General features: G+C 55.9%; 2 protein-coding genes across 5 annotated transcripts in view; both read left to right on the top strand.

The window, feature by feature from the left end:
• Positions 1 to 13,525, top strand: part of ARRDC1 (arrestin domain containing 1) — a 39,385-nt gene extending 25,860 nt beyond the window's left edge. Inside the window, exons 3-8 of the mRNA XM_033000023.2 lie at positions 5,465 to 5,515; positions 6,078 to 6,232; positions 6,731 to 6,913; positions 7,052 to 7,228; positions 7,410 to 7,821; positions 8,792 to 13,525. Of these exons, the coding sequence (XP_032855914.2) occupies positions 5,465 to 5,515; positions 6,078 to 6,232; positions 6,731 to 6,913; positions 7,052 to 7,228; positions 7,410 to 7,821; positions 8,792 to 8,856 (1,043 nt within the window). The 3' untranslated portion in view covers positions 8,857 to 13,525. The remainder of the gene's footprint in view (positions 1 to 5,464; positions 5,516 to 6,077; positions 6,233 to 6,730; positions 6,914 to 7,051; positions 7,229 to 7,409; positions 7,822 to 8,791) is intronic.
• Positions 13,526 to 16,513: 2,988 nt separating this feature from the next.
• The window catches only part of EHMT1 (euchromatic histone lysine methyltransferase 1), a 121,636-nt gene continuing 117,202 nt past the window's right edge, over positions 16,514 to 20,947 (top strand). The window contains exon 1 of one of the 4 annotated variants that reach the window (XM_042786495.1): positions 16,514 to 16,610. In XM_042786495.1, coding sequence (XP_042642429.1) covers positions 16,590 to 16,610 — 21 coding nt within the window. In that variant the 5' untranslated portion in view covers positions 16,514 to 16,589. Of the gene's footprint in view, positions 16,611 to 19,006; positions 19,188 to 19,713; positions 19,796 to 20,947 lie in introns of those variants that run through there. The other 3 variants (XM_042786502.1, XM_042786501.1, XM_042786504.1) reach the window with 3 other exon arrangements.

The following is a 20,947-nucleotide window of genomic DNA, read 5'->3' as shown; positions in this document are numbered from 1 at the left end:
CAGAGTAAGCTCGACTTGGATCATTTAACAGTGTAAATACAGACGTGTGGTCATTTCAACCACACACGGTTACAGTGGTGTCATGTTTTCCCATGTGGTTGTGCAGCGGCATGCTGGTTTGCAGAGAGTGCGGGGAAACTTGTGAATCAAAGCAGGGGGAGAGAACAGTGCATCCAGTGGCTGGGTGGGCTCAGGGGCATAGTCAGCTCCAGCTTTGCATGGGAACCCCACACAACCCAGGGGGGAACCCCATTAATTCCTGTTCCTCCACTGCACATCAGTGTGACCGCAGGTGCCCCGAGTGCTGTGGGACGGTGCTGCAGCCCCAGGGCCTGCTGTGCCACGCAGGGCTGGGCTCGGGGCTGTGCTCCCTGTTGCTGGTGATGCTCTGCAGGCCCTGATCACACAGAGCAGCCCCACCTGGGCCTGGCTGCACCACCAGGTTACCTCCCGGGGACCCACAGAGGACTTGCCTTCAGCCCTCTGGATCAACGCGTTTCCTTTCTGCACAGCACACGTCCTCGCCGGCCTCTTCCACATCTGCTGGTACAAGCAAACAACCCCCTGTCCCAGCGTGGAGCGGAGGGGAGCAGCTGAGCTGTGAGTGGGAGAGTCTGTTTGCTTCCAGACAAATCTCCACTGGATTCAGGGAAATCTCTAAGGTCGCTCTCTGCTTTGCACTGTAGGATGACTCTTCTGCCCTGTTAGCATGTTGTTGCTGTTCCTGCTGTCTGGGTTTGTTTTTTTTCCTAGGCTGTCTGGGGCAGCAGCTCCTTTCCCTCCAGGAACTTTTCGGGAGGATGTTTCCAAAGGCTGTGCGGGGGTGGCCAATCTCTGCTGGCTCGGTTCCTATCAGTAGGAAAGGCTGCTGCAGGTATGACCCTGCAGCAGAACCCTGCTAATCCAGCTGCCTCTACCGCCTAATGACTTTCTCAGGGTATTTTTAGCTGCACGTAAACTTCAGGAAAAGCTTTTTTGCAGCTGAGCTCACTATGGCCTTTGTTCAGGCTTCTGGGAACGGAGAGGTAATGGCTCAGAGCGGGCTGTGGTGGTTGGCACAGCCCTTTCCCCTTGCAGTGCATTTGCAGGCTCCTAAGGAGCATCGCAGCCTGCTGCCTGGGGCTGTTGGAGACCCCTCAAGAGATGTGGAACTCCTGCTGACCTGCTCTCACCCCTGCACAGTCTGCAGCTTGCTTTGACAAAGCTGCTGGTTCAGGAGCAACTCAGAAAGGGCTGCTCCTCCCAGGTACCTGCCTGTCAGGGTGGCTGTGGGGAAACAATCTCACCTCTGCCTGCTGCCGACAACTGTCTCTGTTGCAAAGTCAACCTGCAAGTGAAATTAGCACTTTAAATGTCCTGGATCTTTACTTGAAGCTCTCAGGGCTGGAGGGACAGGGGCAGTGTGTGGCTTTGCGTGGTCACCCTTGCTGCTTGGATGCTGGACTTGCGCAGCAGACGCAGCTGGGCAGGCAGGACGGCTCTGCATGCCTGTGCACGATGCTGCGTCTCTCCTGCCGTGCCGTGGGGACCTATCCCCGGCATGTGCGGGGTTAGCGGGGCACGCCTTGCCCTGCCCTGCCACTGCGCTGGCTGTGCGGGACGGGCGAGCACTGCAAGTGTCCCTCACAGGGAGCCAGGGTGGCTTTTGCTGCTGTTTTTGCACGCGAGAGGTACCTGGGTGTTGGCTCAAGGTCAGACTGTGCGCTGCCCGTGCGGTTGGGACAAGGGAAATTGCAGGTTTTCCCCATTATGGCAAGACCAGTCAGCATTTGGAAATGGAAGCTCAGCCTTTTAGGAGCAGAGTTGCCAGCTGGAGAGTTTAAAAGTAGTTGCCACCTCCCTTCCCACTGTAAGGGGGGGACTCTGCTTAGGGACTTGCCAACATTCCACCTGCCAAAGGCACCAGCCACGTGGCAAAAGACCGAAATGGCTTTGTAATCCCAGGCAAGTCGGACATGGAGTCTCCACTGTGTGCAGGAGGAGCTTCAAGCAGGACAGGCAAGCAGGAGGCTGGGAAGCAGCTTGGTGTGGGGTTGCTGCTAAATACCTGCCTCTCCTCCTGCCCGCAGCAGGAGGCAGGCAGGACCCAAGTTTCCCTGCAGACTCTCCTGCCTTGTTACTCTGCCAGGCGCTCTGGATCCTGCCCGTGCTTTCACGGGAATCTCCTGTCTTGGTCAGGATCATCTGGTTTTCTTCATCTTATTTCTCTTAACTGTTGTCTCTGAAATAGCTCTGGCACTGAACTCCAACACCCCTTCTGCTTTCTGTGCCAGCAGGCTTCTTGAAATGCCCATTCTAGGCTGCCAAGGGTGCCGACAGCAGGGATCGGGGGGCTCAGCCATGCAGGGCTGAGGGTGCTGCCGCCCATCGTAGCCCTTCCACCACCAACCTCTGCAAACAGTTCCTATGCTTGCAGTAAGGGCAAGGAATGCAGGTGTTCAGCTGGAAGTTGGGGCTCTGTGAGCAGCCAGCTGTTCATTAGCTGTGCTGGCAAATGAAGCTGCGTACGGTGGTGTCTGCACATGTGGGTAGGACCTGGGTGCTTGGTCCAGCCTGCTGGAAAATTCCCTGGACAGGGAGGATCTCGGGGCTGGCATGAAGATGCTTCTCTCTCCTTGGGGGAATGAGAGTGTGGACTGGAAGGAGTAGATCTGAAAACAAGAGCTACTGCTAATTGCCTGCAGCATCTATGCACTTAATGGAGTGGAGAATAGAGCTCGCTGTGTTTCCCTGCTCGGTGCAGGGCTGAGGTCTGGGCTCTCGTGGCCACAAGCCAAGCACTGCTGCGATGCCCTCAGTCTGCGTGAGCTGTGACAGGTCACGGTTTCAGCCTGGGGTAGCTGGTCTTGGAACTCATCCCTGGCTGTGAAGAGCAGGAACTTTTCGAGCCCTCATGAGAAGCTTGTTGCAGGCAGGACCTGCAGGAGGGGTTCGCAGGCTGCTCCCTGCCCCAGGCGGGGTCAGGGCAAGTCTGAGTACACGGTGAGCCAGCAGGTTTCTGGGTGCTGGGGCTTGGTCTGAGCTATTGGGGTGGTCTACGCTGACCTGCGGGCAGTTCTTATTTGGTGACTCACTCAGAGGCTGGGCTACCCGTGTGGAATCGGCATCAGTGCCACCAAGTCCTGCGGTGGCTCTGGCGGCCGAACCACATCCTCTGTGAGGGATGCTGGCCACGCATGTTGCTGGGACGGCGTATTGCCTTGCTCGGTGCTGCTGTTGGGAGCAACCTTCAGGACCCCTGGTTTTCTGCAAGGAGTTAGAAACTCTGAACATTCACTTCCAGCCTGGCTTTTTGTTGGTGCACGTGAGCTGGGCGGGAGCTTGACTGAAATGACTTGTTGGATCACGCTGCCTCTAATGCAGAAGAGGGACTTGCACTTTGTGGAGTCTGCGAGCTCTTCCTAAGGGTCCTGGAAAGGCTGTGAAGTTTTGTGCGCCTACCAGGAGACTTAAATCACTGCCTGCATGTTCAGCTGGGGCTCTGCAGGAAAGTCTCCGGGTCTTGGTGGAAACTCAGTGGTCACAAACCTCTGGGACTCCCAGCTCCCTTCCTTTTGCAGTACCGGGACTTGCTCCCTCTCCCTTTCAGGTGGAGTAAGCCCCGTTACTGCAATGCAGAAGCTGCACAGAACTGATGTATTCTAGTTTATTGATTCGCTTTGCAAAAGTAAGGATAACAGGTATAAGATCAATGTTAAATGATGCCAAATAAAAGGCAGAAATCTGTGGAGCAGTGAACAAACACAGGGTTAGTTGAGTCATTCATACTAGCCAGGCTTTACCCTGTAACCAACAAGCAAAGTCGCCTGCTACATCTCAAGCTCATGGCTTCCCAAGAAGGGAGGAGGAGAAGCTGCCCCACAGCTCTGTGCCTGTCTCAGCTCTGCAAGGCATCAGGCCTGGCAGCCAAGGCAGTGACTGGCTTTGTGCCTCCACCTGCTGACAAGACCGGGTGTTGCATTTTAGCCTACATAATTCGGTTTTAATTGGGGGACGGAGGGAAACCATCAGGGAAGTGTTCTGGGTGGGGTGATGGGAATGAGCAAATCCTGCTCCTCTCTGTAAGGACAAAGTGTATAAATAGACATCTCTTAGTTTTCTCCTGACTCGCCTTTGTAGCGATAGGTGATGGCATGCTTGTCATATTATTTATTCTGCCTGCCTTTGCACTGCAGGCGGGATGCACGCTAACTGGGGTGTCCTTAGGTCCCCGTGGGCTGGCTGAGTGAGCGGAGGGGCAGAGGTGCAGCTTTTCATAACGTGAAGGATGCACCTAGTTGAACGCCACCTCCCTTGCCTCCTACCTGCATCACAGTGTCAGTGGGGGGGATTTACCCTCCTCTCTTCCCCACCTTCCCCTGTCACGTAGCCCATTTAATCCCCTGAAGATAGGACTCTATTCCTGTCAGATCTGCAGAGCCAGTATTGCTAACGGGCAAGCTGTCTCATTTGTCTTCCATCAACAAAAGAGCTAGCCAACTGTAGAGTCTTGGTACCTCCAGCAAGGATCCTACAAAGCAGAATAAACACAGCTTGATTTAATGGGTATCCAGGTCTCCTGCCAGCACTGCCACTTTAAAAACAAAGCCTCTTCTGTTTACACCTATTTAACAAATGTGGATAAACCTGAGTGCTTTTCTTACTGATGGCAACTTTGGGAGCTGCCTGATGTTACTGGATTGCCCTGCAGGTCCAGTTTAGCCATCAGGCTGCCTGGAAGGGAATCTGGAATTTGGATGGGAGTGCCGGAGGGCAGATGGGGTGGGAGAGTCTGAATCTGTAGCTGTTGTTTTAGCCCTGTGCTGAGTCTTCGATCTGATCTGTGCCCTCAAGGCCGCCATTGAAGAGCAGGATGCGTGCTTGAAGAAATCTAGTGTTGAGGTTTTAACGTTGTGGAAATCTTTTTCTTGGCTTCTGTTGTCTAAACACCTGCGTTGAGGTATTGCAGGTCCCTTCATGGGACCGGGAGTGGATTTAGGCCTGAGAGATGGTCCTCTGGTTTCAGCTTCTGAACACTGCGCAGTTTTGTGAGTCTTGGTGTGTGGCTAAGGCTATAGTGGCTTGATGCCTAGCAGACCTTAGACAGTGCCTGTGCTTCCTCGCTTTCCTCCTGACTGGCTCCATGCCCTGTGTCAGTAGTCTGGGGCTAACCACTTGCTACGGCACTGGGATCCCTTAAACCTTGCCCCAGATTACCTCATTTCCAGAGTATTTCAATGTAGAACCAGTCATTGGGAATGGAGACATCTGTCCCAAGGAGAGGAGGGAGGCAGCGGATGCTGCTGTTGACTGAATCACTCCTTATTGGATCTGGAGTTGTCTAGTGGGCTGTGGGCAGCTGAAGCAGTTGCGTGTTGTTCCCCAGGTGCTGGGCTCTCTCTGCAGGAGATTGTGCCCTCCAGGAGGTCACACTGTTCCAAGGCAACACCCTGTCCCACTTACCTTTTACTCTTGTTTCCCGCAGGGGTCCTGACAGCTGGAGAGCACAACTTTCCCTTCCAGTTCCTGCTACCAGGTATGATGCAGATAAATGGCTGAAGGCACTTCCATGTAAGCCTTGGCTTCTGCAGCCTCTCGAGCTGTGCTGAGCAGGACTCGGGCTGGATGGCAGAGGCAGGCTGGCAGCTTGGCCCAGAGATGCTACCGGGAGCATAAGGTCAGCCACAGGCAGCAGAGGAGCTCGGACAAGAGGGTACCTTCTGCATTGGGGCAAAGCCGGGTCTGAGCTGTCGCTGGTGCGACTCCAAGCATGACCCTGCGAGCTCGCCGGGCGTGCCAGGGGTCCTGGCCTGCAGCTAGCCAGCCGTCCTGCACAGTGTGCTCAGAGGAGGATCGCTGCTCTCGCACCTGTGGTTGCGGAGGATCCCTTCTGTAAGGAGGTTGCAGCAAGGTCTCTGAGTGACCTAAGCGTTCAGCCCCAGGTCTTTTTGGGGGGAATCCTCACGTGCTCTGCCTCTCAGGTACTTGCAGAACTCCTCAGGTGAAGAGGAAAGCTGTTTAAAGGGACTGTGCTTCCAGTTCAGAAACACTTGGCCTGACTCAGCCTCACGATACTTGTCTTTCTCTTTTGACTCCAGCCTCTGCTCCTACATCCTTTGAAGGCCCTTTTGGCAAGGTCCTCCATCAGGTGAAAGCTGTGATAGACACACCTCGCTTCTCCAAGGACTACAAGTGCAACAAGATCTTCTACGTTCTGTGCCCTCTCAACTTGAATGACATCCCTGACATCGAGGTAAGAACAGGAGGAGCGTGGCTGGGAAGTGCCAAGGCTTCAGCACTTGTCCCTGTCCTGTGTGCAGTCTGGGGCATAATTGTGCTGTTGGACAACTCCGACTGCACACCCTGACTGTGCAAAAGCAGGACAAGAACTCCTGAGCTGTCCTGCCTTGCCATCAGTCCCGCTCCAAGTGATTTTTGACTCTTCTGCATGTTGCTTTGAAAGATTTAGGTGAATTTTCAGCACGCAGAGAGAGATGCTGGCCAATAGCACCTGGTGCTTGTAGAGACCTGGCTTTGGGAAACTTGCTCTGAAGGGAAGAGCAACTGATAGGACAGCAGAACTGGGGAGATGGAGAAGTGAGGCCTGTTGTCTGTGACAGTGCTGTGTTGCTGGTTCTTTGCATCCTCTCAGACCAGATATTTCTGCTTGCTTGTTTTGAATCTCTGAGTGTTTTCCTGGAGACTCTTGACTCCCTCAAGCCAACATCTCTGTCTCTCTGCTGTTCTGCAGCAGCCCAACACTATGTCGATCACCAAGAAGTTCAACTACAAGCTTGTGAAAAGTGGCAACATTATCTTGACCGCCACCTCGGATCTGAAAGGGTACATCGTGGGGCAAGCAATCCAGCTCCGAACAGACATAGAAAACAAATCGGGCCGGGACACTGGGGCTGTGGTAGCCAGTCTGCTCCAGGTAAGCACCTGAAAGGGTGATTCTTCGGCTTGTGCTTATTTGACAAAGCGTTTGGGTGGTTCTGTGTCCTGACTTAGGTTTGTGGGAGACAGAAGACTGCAGTCTTTCTGCTAGCTGTATTTTCTTCGGTCTGTACAGAAAGTGGCTTATAAATCCAAGCGCTGGATTTACGACCTGAGGACCATCGCAGAGGTGGAAGGCTCTGGAGTGAAAGCCTGGAAACATGCAGAATGGAAGGAGCAGATCCTTGTTCCAGCACTGCCCCAGTCCATTCTGCAGGGCTGTAGCCTCATACATATCGACTACTACATCCAAGTGAGTACATCAGTGCTCCTGGGGAGCTCCAGTGGGCTGTGCTGCAACTTCTGTGCTCCCTTCTGGGTTGAGCTGTCACTGAACTCTGTAGCTGTGTGGTGTAGGTGGCCCTTGTACCGGGTGAACCTTCCCAGTGCGATGTATAATGAAGAGGATGCCCCTGTTTTTCCTTCTCTTCCAGGTTTCCCTCAAGTCACCAGAGGTTTCAGTCACTCTCCCCATTTATATTGGGAACATTGCTGTGAACAGGGTGCCTCTGAGCCCCTCCCGCTCCATCCAGCACATACCGTCTGCAGTGGTACCCAGTGCTCCCCCAGAGGAAGAGGAGGCTGCCAGTGGTTATCACCCGATGGACAATGTCTCGATCCCCACCAAAAGCCATTCCCAGCAGCAGCCATTTAGCTACGCCCCAGGACTGAGCTTCCAGGAGATACGGGTGGACTCGGAGCAGACGGGCTCCCCAAACCACCCCACGCTTTGCCTCTCAACGGGAGCCACTGTCCCTTACTACGCCGAGGGGAACGTGGTGCCCGTCCCCACAGCCAGCTCGCTCATTTTGCCTCCGGAGTACAGCACGTGGGGCTACCCATACGGTGAGCAGCCCGCTCCTGAGATCTCACCGGGCTGGCAGTGTGGTAGTAAACATCTCCTGTGACGAGATTCTCTTTGCTAGCTGTGAACTAGGTGGGAATACAGGGATGTCAGCCTGCTGGGGGCTGGTGTCAGAGGAGATCATGAGATCTCTCCGCCTGCTTTAGCCTCCAGAGGAGTCCCCTCTTACAGCTGTAAAAGCCGGCTGTCCCTTCCCACGTCTACACCCGTGCCTGCCCTGGGCTTGTTGTGAGAGGATCTCCCTGTTCTTAAATGAGCTTTCAGCCTCCCACTGATAGAAAAACTTCTTGGCTTGTGTTGAGGCTGGTGGGAGCAGAGCCAGGAAAATGATGTAACTGAAATCTTCTGTCTGACTTGGAGTGGGCCTGCAGCTGGTCTGAAGACACAAGCTGTGGGGGCGGGAGCTGAGAGACTGTCCAGGGTGGAAAAGCTTGGGGAAATCCCAGTGTGCTGGCTTCCTGGGGCCGTGCTTGTCCCAGGCGGCTGGGGTGGCAGGGAGCAGCGGTGTCTGTTAGCACAGACACCCCGTTAGCACAGCCCTACCCAAACAAACCCGTCTGTCTGCACCGGGGTAGCGGGACACCCGAGGTGTCACTTCAGCCCTGGCTTGGGGTGCACGGAGCACGAGTCTCCTCTGATCTGGTGTGGGAGTACATGAGGATGCTTTTGAAGGAAGGAGAGGAACAGAACAGGACTTTGAGGTGCTGATTTTAACACCTGTAAGCGTCGGTATAGGGATGAGTCTGGCTGGCTCCAATTCTGCATGTGCACATGCAAACCCCGTATATTTGAGCCGTGCAGGCTGGAGGGTCCTGCAGAGAGACTGCCTGCATGCACGACCTGTACGTGTTAGCGGTTTGCTTTACTCTGCACCCAGTTATGTAGACTGGGGTGAAGAGAAACCTCCCAAACACCCGCTATAACCGCTCTTATTCTTTCCTTCCCCTGCAGAGGCACCTCCATCCTACGAGCAGAGCTGCAGCAGTGCCAATTCCAGCATCAGCAATGGCAACTAGCCTCCCCTGCTTCGAGTCCCGCCGGCTCTGCCCACCCCAGGCACCGCGGCTCACCTGCCTACTGCAAAGTCTGGTACAGCACAAGGCGTCCTTTTATCTCTCTGGCTGCTTGGTGGGGTAAATGGCACATCCCGGCCTGGGCTTTTTAAGTCTCTTTCTAGGGAGGGGGGAAAAAAAAAAAAACAAAAGGGCAGCCAGAGCAGCCCGTGTGCGTGCATAGGAGAGGTCTGAGAAACTGAACTGTCTCCTCTTGCTTCACCAAGTGCTGGAGAACTGATTTTGCCCCAGGGATTGCAGCAGCCTGTGTTCTGTACTGTAGTCAACACTAACTGCTTTACTATCAAAGCACCTGCGATGCCTTATTTGAAATGCTCCTGACTTGGCACGTCTCCACTGTAGGTGAAGGCTGGGCTGTGTGGACTTTCTCTTCTCTTTTAGTGGCCATGTGCTCTCCAGAAGTGGTTTTGACAGCCCTTCCTCCTTGTCCTCGTAAGTCCTAAGGGTAGCTGAAACAGGAGGTTTCTTGGAGTAAGCAGGTTTGGAAGGTCAGAGACTCCTAAAAAGCCAAAAGCACAAGCTCTCACCGTACCTGTGTTGTGGGGTGAGTGACTGGCAGCCTTTGGTCCTCGCTGGGCTACCGCCTGCGTGCGGCGAGAGGAGAGCAGGCCCTGGCAGCGGGGAGCTCACCGGGGCACTTGCTCAGAACCCGAGAGGCCCCGGTGAGCTGCGGAGGGAGAGCTGGCTCCTGGCCTTTGTCAGCGTGGGCAGCTTTTCAGAGGCCCCGCGGGAGACAGGCCATCCTTGCTCACCGCCAGACCGCAGCGCCCAGGCTGAACAGCGAGCGGGGGGCCCCGACCCCCCGTGTCCCATCTCCCACCCCTGCCCGGTGCCCTCTCCGTCCCAGCTGCTGCTGCCTTTGGCAGGCCAGAATTACATGACAATCAAGTTACAAAAGTCTGTCTGATGCTACCTCCGAGTCTGCCCGAGGCCCCTGGCCGTGGAAGCCCCTTCCCTCTGGGACGACCCTCCCTCGAGGCCCGGCCTGGCAGCTCTCGCAGGAGCAGTTCCACGGCTGCCGGGCCTGGGGACTGGTCTCCCCGCGAGCCAGTACTGGTTTACCACTTGTCTCCTGAGCCGCCTCTTGAGCCCCAGCAGGGTGCAAAAATGAGTGAGTGGGAACACAAACTGCTACGTCTCATTTGCAGCCTTCGCTGGACCGGGCAGGTCGGGGGAGGAAGCTGGTGGATGTAAAACAGCATTATTCTTTTGTGCTTTTTTTTTTTTTTTTTTTTCCCCCCTGCCTTGTTTAGCTTTTTTAGTATTGACTGCCCAAACTGAGGAAACCACAAACCAGATACTTGAGAGCCACAGGCATCCAGCCGCAGCTGAAACTGTGGACTGCAGACCTTTGGCAGCTCTGAGAACTGGCCTCCACACTGCCTCACGCTGGGCAGGCAATATCTAACCAACCTGTTAGGAGCACTACAGCCTCTGCCTCCTCATTTTAACCTGCCTCTGCACACCCCTGGCAGGCGGCTGGGGACAAGCCCTGCTTTGCACTCTTTCTTTGCAAATGCTTTTTTATTTTATTTTTAAGTGTTGAACTGCTTTAAGGATAGTGTAGAGAAGGTGCCGTTCTGAGCAGTGCTGGCACAACATGCACCAATGTTGATAGAATGATTGTCATTGTCCCTGAATATATATATATGAGATGAAGTTTTGTTTTTAATGATTGAATTCATAAATACAAATTTTAATGCTGTATTTAATAAATTATTCTAAGAGAAATGCTGTGCTTTTTCATCCATTTCTGATGCTTCTCCATGTGCCTGTTCATGCCAAATCCAGGAATGCACCTTGCTGATTTCTTACAAAAGGAAGCAAGTTTGCTCTCACCAGGAAGGATGGTGACTCCTGCCAAGCTCAGGGAAAGCAGCGTGGCGCAGCCTGACCGCGGTGCTGGGCGCGTAGTCCCAGATGGTTGGAGGGAGTTTGGCACCACGTGGGCTCAGCTCCGGAGCGAGCAGCCACTGCACTGCTGCTTCCCCAGCCCCATGTCCCAGAGCCAGGCTTTGTGCAAGTGGCCCACGGGTCTTGGGCAAAGCTCTCTGCTGTCTGACTGGAGAGGTGGGCTGGCGGGGAGGGAGGGGAGAGCGGACTCTCCCTTCAGGAGGATGGAGGCGGAACAGCCAAGGTCAGGCTGGGAGGGCTGGAAACCACCAGCACATGCCTTCTCCTAACGAGTCATTCGGAATAAACTGATGAAAAATGGAAGAAGGCTCCTCCCCACCCCCAGAGTTTGGTGATACCGTGTCCGAAGCGTGTAGCTGTTGCCTAAACGTTGTCTTTGCGAGTCGCCTGAGGTGTGATCTGTGTCTCGGATACGAGGACCCTTCGTCACCCTCTGTTCAACTTACGCTTCTGCCCAGCTTTTATTATAGAAGTCCCTCTCCTTTGCCTGGTGGTCTGTGCCTGCCGTGAAAAGCATTTTTGATAGGCAGGGGGTCAGAGGCAGGTGCTTGTCTCTTTGTAGCGGTACGTCTCTTCCCCAGGGCTCTTCCTCCCAGTTAGTTGAACCTGTTTTGCCTGGCTCAGCCTGTAGCTCTTGTGGCCTTCCTTGCTGTCAGCAGTAGGTATCCTTCCTTTCAAGCCTCAACCCAAATCCCTTCCACACCTCTGGAAAAATTCCTATGAGCTGTCAATGCTTCTGGACGTGCTGGGTGGGGCGGCAGGCTCTCCTGGCAGAGGCCGCCTGGGCTGGCACGCAGTTCCTGATTTCTTATTCTCCATCCCTGAAGCTGAGCCGCTGGTGACATGTCCAGCCCCTGTTCCTTGGCTGGAAATCTTGAGTGCTGTTGGGTTACCGTGGCTGGAGCCACTGGGAAGCCCTTCTAGGCCCCCAGCCAGTGTCTGTTCTCCTCGTTTAACCTTGACAGTTGGGAATGCACTATTCATGGTGGAGACTGGAGAGGAGAGGCCAGCCGTATCTCTCACAGCTGCTGCGCTGTGCCCTGCACCTCTGCAGTGCTCCCGCACACCTGAGCTTGCTCTCCCAACTCATATTTGCTGCAGACTGGTCCTTCAGCACCTCTTGCTGTACATGGAGTCCCCTTTGCAAAGCCAAGAGCAAGCGGGCACGCTTTTCCACGCCGGTGAGGAGTGTCCATGTCCGCTGGCTGCTGCGGAGGGAGCAGGAAGGGGTTGGAGCCAGACCTCGTGCTGGTCCTTGTTCTTTTGGATGCTGGGCTGGGCACGCACGGCTGCTGCAGGGAGAGGCCTCCCGGACCTGCGGGGCAGCTCTGCCCGGGATGCGAAGTTGGTCTCTGAGCAACCTCGCGGTTGTGCAAGCGGACAGAAATAACCGGCAAAGCGCTGTGGTTTTCAACGTTCCTGCCCAGCCTTGCCTGTCCCCCAGCGCGGCGGCAGGGAACTGAAGCCCGACACAAAGAGCCTCGTTCATGTTCCCTGGACCCCTGCGGAACGAGGTGGGGCGGCAGGGTGGAGGAGTCAGCGCAGCTCTTCTCAAACCTGCCCGCAGCTGTGGCCCCGGGGCACTGCGGCAGCCAGGGCCTCGGGGTGGGGTGTAGGAGTTCTTCGGGGGAGCACAGTGGGGCGAGACCCAATGCTTGGGTGTACGTTCCCCTCTGGAGACAGCCAGGGGACAATCCCTTTGTCCCCTGCCTCGCTGCTGTCCCTCTTCTCTGCAGCCTCGCAGGCTTCAACCTCTTTATGTCCTGGGGAGCTCCTATAGGCCCCGGGTCATCCCTCTCTCCCCAAAGCGGAAAAAAAGCCCATTTTTCCAAACCCAGCTCAGGGTAATAAACATCAGCGCACAGGAATTCATTCAATTTTTTTAAGCAATTGGGTTTTGGTTTTGTTTGAAATGGGGAGAGGAAGCAGTGGGGCGTGTGTGAAGCGTGTCAGCTAATTGTTGCCAAACTCAGCATTCAATGGAAAATATCTTCTCTCCTTTTTTTTTAGTTTTTTTTTCCTTTTGCTGCTGCTGCTTTTTTGTCCTTCATGGCTTTGTTCTTATCTCACTCCATGTGTGCTGCTTCCATATTTTTGGCTTTTTCAGTGTCATTTGTGTCCTGCTAAACTCCACTTTGGCACCTGTTGTCCCACTGCCTGCAGGAGATGGGGAAAGGGGAGATGGGGGATGCAAAGGCTCTTCTTTTTGTCGGACAGTCATTAATTTTTAGCTTTCCACTGAACTTTCAGTAGTTTTGTAAAAGTAAATATTTTCTGCTAGGAAGTTTTCCTGTTGAGCCAGCACAAGAGAGGAGATAAAGAGTGTTCTGGGGTCCATTTGGTTTTTATTCTGTGTTTTTAAAGATTTCCAGTATCTGCAACAAGAATGTCCCATCCCTCCTCCCCAAGAGAGACCGGTGGGGTAAAACCCTCAAAACTTGTGCCCTTTCTTGTACCAATACTCGTGGCTGTAATTCTTTATTGCTGTGGTTCCCTCTACAGATCTGGGGGTTTTATACAACAGTATTTGTGACGGTTCTGTACAACTTAAGACTTCTGTGCAATTTATTACTGGGTTTTAAAACGTAAACTAACAGTTTTACATGTTTACTTCTGGGGAGTATTTTTGTCCTGGGTTTTAAACCACCAGATGTAAAGAACTGAAAAATATAAATAAAGATCTCCTTTTTTAAGACTACATGTGCTTTGCTCGGGGTAAAGGTGTGATGAGCGCCGTCTGTACACCGAGACCTGCTGGGAGGGCCTGGCAGGGCGGGTGAGAAGCGGCTTTCAGAGGAGGCACCCACGTCTGGAGCTGAAGCTCAGAAGCTGATTTACAGCCAACGCTGAAGCGAAGCCACCTCCCCTCCAACTCAGTGGGGGAACCGTTGGGGCAGGAAGGCACCGGTGGGGTTCTGTGCTCCCATGATGGAGAGAGGTCCAGCTGGAAAGACGGGGGCTCCCAGCCGGAGGAAGCGCTGGGGCAGTTGGGTTTTTCTCTTCCTGCTGGCAGGAATCCCAGGATGTGGAGATCCATCCCTGCTCGCCCCGCGCGGTGCGGGAGAGGGCGATGTCAGCCTGGCTGGAGGGCCGGAGCCCCGGCCGCCATGGCCAAGCTTCGTGCTGGCCGCAGGCTGCCCGGCGCTGAGCCCCGCGGCTCCGCTCGGGGCTGGTGGCAGCTGCTTCAGGAACACGGGGCAGGGGAGGGGGTTCGTGGCAAAACAGACCCCGTCCTCGCCCAGCTCACGTTAATTAGCGCAAGAGGCTAAACCGGCTGCAGGGTCCGAGGTGGGACAAGAGCCGTGGCAGGTGGCGATGGGCTGCAAGGGCTCTGTGTGCTCCCAGGCTGCTTGTGGGAGCCTCTTTCCTTCCCGATGGCCCAGGGGGGTTTGTCCCAGCGGCTGCAGCGTCCCCGGCTCCAGCTTAGAAAGATGGAGCCCCAGCAGATGGAAGAGGAGAGGTGCCACCAGAGCCACCGGCCTGACCAGCCATCCCCCCCCACCGACGTCCCTCTCGCCCCCGTCCCGAAGGCACGAGGACCCTCGTGGGTGCGTGGTGGTTTGTAGGCGCAGGGGTGAAGGTGGTTGATCCCCTCCCTCCCTCCCTCTCTCCCACGTCAAGCTGAGCATCCCCAGCTCAGGATGGTGGCGACGCCCCAGGGGTGACACCGGCCCTCACTGGAGCCGACACTTCCCTGGCACGCCATTTCAAGCCGCTGGTGGTTTTATTTGTGTGGGGAACGGTCGCTCCATCCCGGGGGGGGGGGGACACGACACCCATCCCTGCCACCACCCCCCTCAGCCCGCTCGGCTCCTTCCCCTGAGCGACAGGACCCCCGTGGCCCCTTTGCGTCCCCACGCACCGCCGGGGGGCTCTGCGGGGATCCTGCCGGGAGCTGCCAGCGGGAGAGAGGATCCCGGTGGCCGTGTCTGTGTTAATTAATTACCCACGGCTAAAACCGAGGGAAGGGGCTGCTGTGACGGGGCGCAGCGGGGCCGCGCCGGGCCTGGGGCCCGGGGACTCTTATTTTGACCGCGGCGCGGGCGGGCGGGGGCAGCAGCCGGCGGAGGCCGCGGGGGGCGGCGGCGGCCGGGCCGCGGCTGTCGGGGGCCTCTTGCTGCGAGTTGGGGCCTCGCCTGAGGCTCTGAGCGGGTTTTTGGGGGGGGGGTCTCTCACACCCCACACCCCCCCCCCCGAAAAATCCTCCCCGCGCCCGCGGTGGGCAGGAGCGGCCGCGGCTCGGGGGTGTCAGCCCGGCGGGCTCCCCGCCGAGGTGGCCGCGCGGGGTCAGAATTTGGGCTCAATCCCGCCTCACCCGGGGCTGCGCGGGCAGCCGGTGGGGCAGCGCCCGCCTCCCCCCCGGCCCCCCCCCCCCCCCCCCGTGCTCCGCCATCCCGGATCCTCCCGGTCCCCGTAAATGCGTCCCCTGGCGCGGTGATGGCGGGTGCCAGCGGCGCCGTGCGGGGCGCGGAGCAGCTCCCGTGCTGACGAGGCGTTGGGGCGAGAGCGGCGACAACCCCGGGTGTCACCCCGGCACCAGACCCGGCTTTGGGGCAGAAATTCTCCCGCGGCAGCCGGTGGCCAGGGCCTCCGTGCAGCTCGGAGAGTCTCGCTGCAAAGCAAACAGAACCGCGCGTCCGTCTGTCCGTCCATCCTGCCAAGAGGGGCGAGGGGTGGGAGCAAATCAGCCCGCGGACCAAGGCGGGGAGAGCTGATAATAAATGTGTAAATTGACGTCAGAGAGCTCGAAGGCTCCCGTTTCCCTCCAAGATACGAGCGCTCCCCGGCCCGGGCAGGCTGGTGCAGGGGTGTCCGTCTGTCTGTGCCTCCCCAGCACAAAGTGCGATTTCCCTGGGCAGCAGCCGAGGGGTCCAGGAGCCCTTGGAGGTGTTTCTTTCCTCCCCCAACGCTATCTTCTGCTTTACTGAAGAGCTGTAAAAGAGCTAATTGTTTTGCAATCATGGATTTACAGACCCGGCCATTAGGAAGGGCCCCGTGGGATGTGAGTGGGTGAAAGCAGCTATTGTGGGTGCTGGGGGTGTGGGAAAGGGAGGGGAGTGGCTGGAAACGACCCCCCCATGGGACCCTCTGGGGCAGGACTGGGGCGAGCTGCTTCCTGGCACGTCCCTGTCTTTAGCTCAGACGTAAAAATAACTCAAAAGTGGGAGAAGTTACAGAAGGAGATGACTTTCAAAGGGTAATTTTTTTGGCAGAAGTCTAGAAGGACTCTTGACTTTTTCTGGGGTCTTCCTGCACGGATTTTGTTTAGGTTTAGGCAGGGCACTGTCCTGGCGGGGTACCCCTGAAAGTTTGGGAAGCTCGTTACCCACTCGGTCAGGAAGGGCTGGTGCTCTCGCCCTCACGCAGCTCCAGCCGGGCACCGCGCTGCTGCCGTGGGCGGTGGGATGAAACCCACGGGGCGAGGGGCCGAAGCTGCTGCCCCGGGAGGGCGGTCTCGGTCGCGCCGAGCCGAGCCCGCGGTGCGGGGCTGTCTGTGGGGCCGTGCGTGGGGGGCGAGCGGCCCTGTCCCCGCCTCACCCCAGCTCATCCCGCCCCCAGCCCCGCTCCGGCTGTACGGCAGCCTCCCCAGGGCGCCGCCATGACGCCGCACGGCCAGTGGAGCCCCACGGGGGTCGCCATGCTGCCGCACGCATGCGCGGTGGCCGGCGGAGCGTCTCCATTGAGAAGAATGAGGGGAAAGGGGTGGAGCCAAGGCGTGAAGAGCCGCCGAGGGGGCGGGGCTACGCTCCGGGGCTCCGGCCATGGCCACAGTGGATGCCGAGGTGAGTGAGAGCGGCGGCGTCCATCTACCCGGGCGGGGGGAAGGAAGATGGGGGAGCGTGCAGTGGTATCGCCCAGGGCCAGGCGGGTTCTGTCGGAGGCCGGGAGGGGGGCCGTGCCCCCGCCGCCCCATGGTTCAGTCCAACTCCTCTGAGGGGAAGAATGTGGGAGCTGCTGCCATTGTGTGTAGGGGGGCCCGGGACTCTGTATAAGTAACACCCCTCCACGGTGAGTCAGTGGTATGGGCCATACAGGTTCCGGGGTTCCCCCAATGGGAGCGAGTGCGTGTGGCGGAGGCGGGGGGAGCGGCGAGGACGCCATCCATGTTCCGGGGCTCCCCATGCGGCGGGGCGCCGGGCGGCGCTGGCGCGTCTCCATCCAGAGTCCTGGGCCGGCCGGGCGCGGCGGCGGCGGCCGGGCCGTCGCTATGAGCCATGCAGGGTCCCGGGCGGCGGGCCGGCGCCCGTGCGGGGGCAGGCATGAGGCATCCAGGGCCCCGGGCCCGCGCGGCGGCGGCGGGGCGGCCCCGGCCCGGCCCCCGGCCCGCCCCCGGCGGCGGGAGGAGCTGCCGGGCCGGCCCCGGGGCCCCGCCGCGCCGTCCGGCGGGGTCTGCCTGCCGCCGGCTCCCGCCTCCCACTTTCTAGGAAACGCGGGGCCGAGACGGACTTTTCGGAGACGAGAACTCTGGGTTTCTCCTCTGAAAGCTCCCCGAGTTCCCTCAGGGTCCGAGCTCCGTTCCCCCTCGCGGCGCCCGGGCCGTCTCCCCCCGGAGGCCCCGAAAGCGCCCGCGGGCATCGGGCAGGAGCGGTCGCGTTTGTGCGGGGAGTTGTGGGGAGGTGCAGCAGCTCCTCGGCAGCCCGCAGCCCTCACAGGGCTTTGATTCCCAATTCCTGCTGCGCTGCTTTGAAACGTCCCGAGCGCAAGGCTTGAGGAAATACCGGGATCGCGTCCGAAATCCCCGAAGAAAACGAAGTTTGCCGTGTAATGACAATTAGTCGTAATTAGCTAGATCTGTAAACGTCCCCAAAGAATACAGCACACAGCTCAACTACCCCATAAAATTATGCGACCGGCACGTGGAGCTGAAGTACTTACCGTGCTTGCGGTGTTCCTTTATGCCAGACTGAAACTTTTACCCCACTTTTGTTAGAGAATATAAACTGTTTTTATAAGTCTGTTTGCCCTCAGGTAAACACTGGATTGCAGCGAGCTGGCTGCTGAGCCTTCACATGCACAAAGAGAGCAATGATATAATAATACAGGTGTACGTTCATATACAAAGTAAGTACGAGCTGGAGATGAGCGGATGCTCCGTAGCTGTAGGCAGATGCAGTTACGGAGCAGCATCTCCCGACAGCTGGGTTGCACCTCACCGTTCAGGGGTGACAGGCTGTGCTGCAGCCTTTCCCAGCTTGCTCTCTGACACGCGGTGCTCGGAGCGTTGTGCTGCGGCAGGGAACTTTTGCCCTGCGTGGGACGAAGTCTGTGGCACGGCCATGCAGGTGGCAACAGCAGCTCTTTACGAAGCGCTGCAAAGACAGCTTGAATTTGTTACTCAGACAAGATCCCCGTCATCTTTGGTGGGAGTTTTGTCCGAGGCTTTCCTTATGCTTTCTGTCCCATCACAACTGCATCTCAAGACCTGATCCTGCTGCCCTTCCTTTGTGCTTTTGAAGAGGATCAGGTGTTATTCTTGCCATACGATAGAGGAATCAGCCCTTGGGTGCTTCTGGGACTCCGTGGTCTGGTTTTGCCTTCGGCTACCTCCCTGTGATTGCTTTCAGATTGGCATGGCTGTACCCAGAGCAGGAGTTGACTTGTTAACTCATCAGCTCTTAAGGCACAGGTTAGTCTGAACGCTACAGATGCACACCTTTTATTTTGGGAAGCCTCTCCCAGGAGTCCTGGCTGGGTCTGCTCTGGATGCAGAGCATTAGGAAACATTGCTCTTAGTATCAGGCTTAATATCCACAGATGTTGCTGTGGATTATGGGGAGGGAACAGTGACTCATTTGGAGTTTAATTCCTCCCCTCCCCCATAAACTCAGTTAAATCTGAGGCCAGACCTGCTTTTGCTTATACCCCTCTGCGGCCAGAGGGGAGGAAGGTGGTATAAATCTGGCTGGAATTTAGACACTGGAGGAGATGTTCTTTGTTTCCCCAGCGCTGGTGGGGGAGTGCAAGGACTAAAATCCCACAACCATGGTGTTCTGCCATGTGCAAGATGGAGCAGAAATGAGGGATCTGGTCAAGAGAGGTGCAGAGGTGTGTTCCTGGGAGGAGCTATTTGCTCTGAGCAAAGAGCTGGGTAGGAGTGGGCAGGTTGGAAGAGCGCTGTCTGTGTGTCTCCAGGGAGTGCCCACACCGCCTCTGCAGACAAAGTTGTTGGCAGTCGGTTAACTCACGACAAAAGCTTCCAGTACAGAATAGCTTCTTGCCAAATCTTGGTGTTGATGGGTGCGGGAGGATCTCTCTGAGCACCAAGTTCTTCGTAAGTTCTGAGCTGTAAACTTTGGTGGTTATTTGCTTCTGGTTGCCCCAAGTGATCTCTGTGCTTTGGGAAACGGTTGAGCTGTCAGGTAAGTCGCTGTGCTGCAGTCATTAGGTGCAGTAACCACGTTGCTGCCGAGAAGCCTGGTTTTGCTGTTGGGTTTCTTTAGCAGGTGTCTTACATCCAGTCTGCTTTGGGGATTTACATATTTTAGACCTACCGTGAATACAGCACAGAAGATTAAAGTTTGAGGAATAGAGTTTGTCTTGCTCAGCCAGTTTTATGATAGTGCAGGTTCACTGAATTTGATGCTGCTACTTCAGTTTGCATCAGTTTAGTGAAGAGAATCAGCTGACCTTGTGTTGTGTGTTTCCTAAAGCGATCCTTTGGTGTGTGCTTGAAAAGGGAGGTTTCAAGTCATCATGTTTTTCCTCAGGCTCGTGCTAACCTAAAGAAGGCTGGTGCCTGCATGCTAAGCAGGAAGTAAGGTGTGTGTGTGGCTTTGAATGAAGTGGTTCTCTTCAGAAGTCACACTGCATTTTTCATCATTTTTTTTAACTCCTATCTGTTCTGATCTGTAACATCTTTTTTTCTGGAGATGCAGCTTTGATCTTTAAAGTGAAGAGACGGCATGCAAGCCACATAGAGGACAGATTTCCCCACTGCTCAGCACCCTCAGCTGAGGCCGGATCTCCGGTGAGTTCAGCACCCAGCCGCTCCCCACGTTTTAAAGGCGAGGACTCAACAGGCTGAGCAGTTTCGCAAATCAGGCTCGTGGTGCTAAGGCTTTGCCCTGGCTTTGATCCTTGCTCTCATCCCCTCAGCCAGCTGGTGCCGGGAGCTCTGTAGGCAGCCCTCCGCCTGTTCAATGAACTTCCTACTGGATTAAGGGGCAACATTCACTCATGTCAAAGCGCTTCCTATTCATGGGTCCCTGGCTGGAAGGAGCTTGCTGTAATAGGCCACCAAGTGCAGGAGTGATAATAGGAAAAGCCAGGACCTAATGAGCAGTGCCTTTGAGCTGCGAGCACGTAGATGATTTCTTCAGTTTCCCACTTTCTGTTTTGCAGGTGATGCGAAATCCAGTGCTTCTTTCAGGCCTGCCCTGCCCTTCCTCCTCTCTCATTTACTCCTGCCAGCTGCAGTTGCAAGTGAGGAGAGGCCTTTGCTTTCCCAGGGCCGTTGCTTTTAATACAGAGTCTGTTTCAGTAACCTACATCAGGAAAACCTGGTGCATTTTAAACCCCATCATCTTTTCCCCTTTGTGGGCTGTCTGGAAGCCTGCATGTTTCGATGGCTGCAGGACAGATGTCTTCCCCAGTCTCCTTAGTGCAGGGAGGGGTGTTGATACTACACTGACATGAGATTGTGAACACAGGGTTTCCAGTTGTGTTAAGTTTCTTCTGAGGTACCAGGGTTAGTGTGGTTTGCAACATTTTATCTGTGTCTTTGAAGAAAGAAGGTTTTTTTTTTCCCTTTCTGATACTAAACACCTAGTAAGGAGAGTTTATAACTGTATGAATTAGGGGCTTTTGCACAAGGGTTACTTTGTTAACGTGTTAAAATTACTCACTGCCCTGTCCATGACAAAAATTTACCCTGTGCCAGATGGATGCTAACATTTACTTTCCTATCATGAATTCTCACATGCTGAGCAAGCTATGGGCTAGCAGAGGCCCTTTGGTAACTCATCCGTTTCTTCCACGTAGAGACACTTTAAACAATAATGGAATGCGCAAAAATGACTTCTGAAGTTTTAAGAAAGCCTTAAATGTGCCCTTCAGTTGTGTTAAGCTAATGTGGCTGAGCTAACGTGGCTGAAGAAAGCATGCTTGGTTTATACTTTTA

The sequence above is a fragment of the Tyto alba genome, unplaced genomic scaffold (genome assembly GCF_018691265.1).
Source record: "Tyto alba isolate M040663 unplaced genomic scaffold, T.alba_DEE_v4.0 Super-Scaffold_11, whole genome shotgun sequence".
In the NCBI taxonomy this organism is placed as follows: domain Eukaryota; kingdom Metazoa; phylum Chordata; class Aves; order Strigiformes; family Tytonidae; genus Tyto; species Tyto alba.
This window is presented reverse-complemented; position numbering and strand designations above follow the sequence as displayed.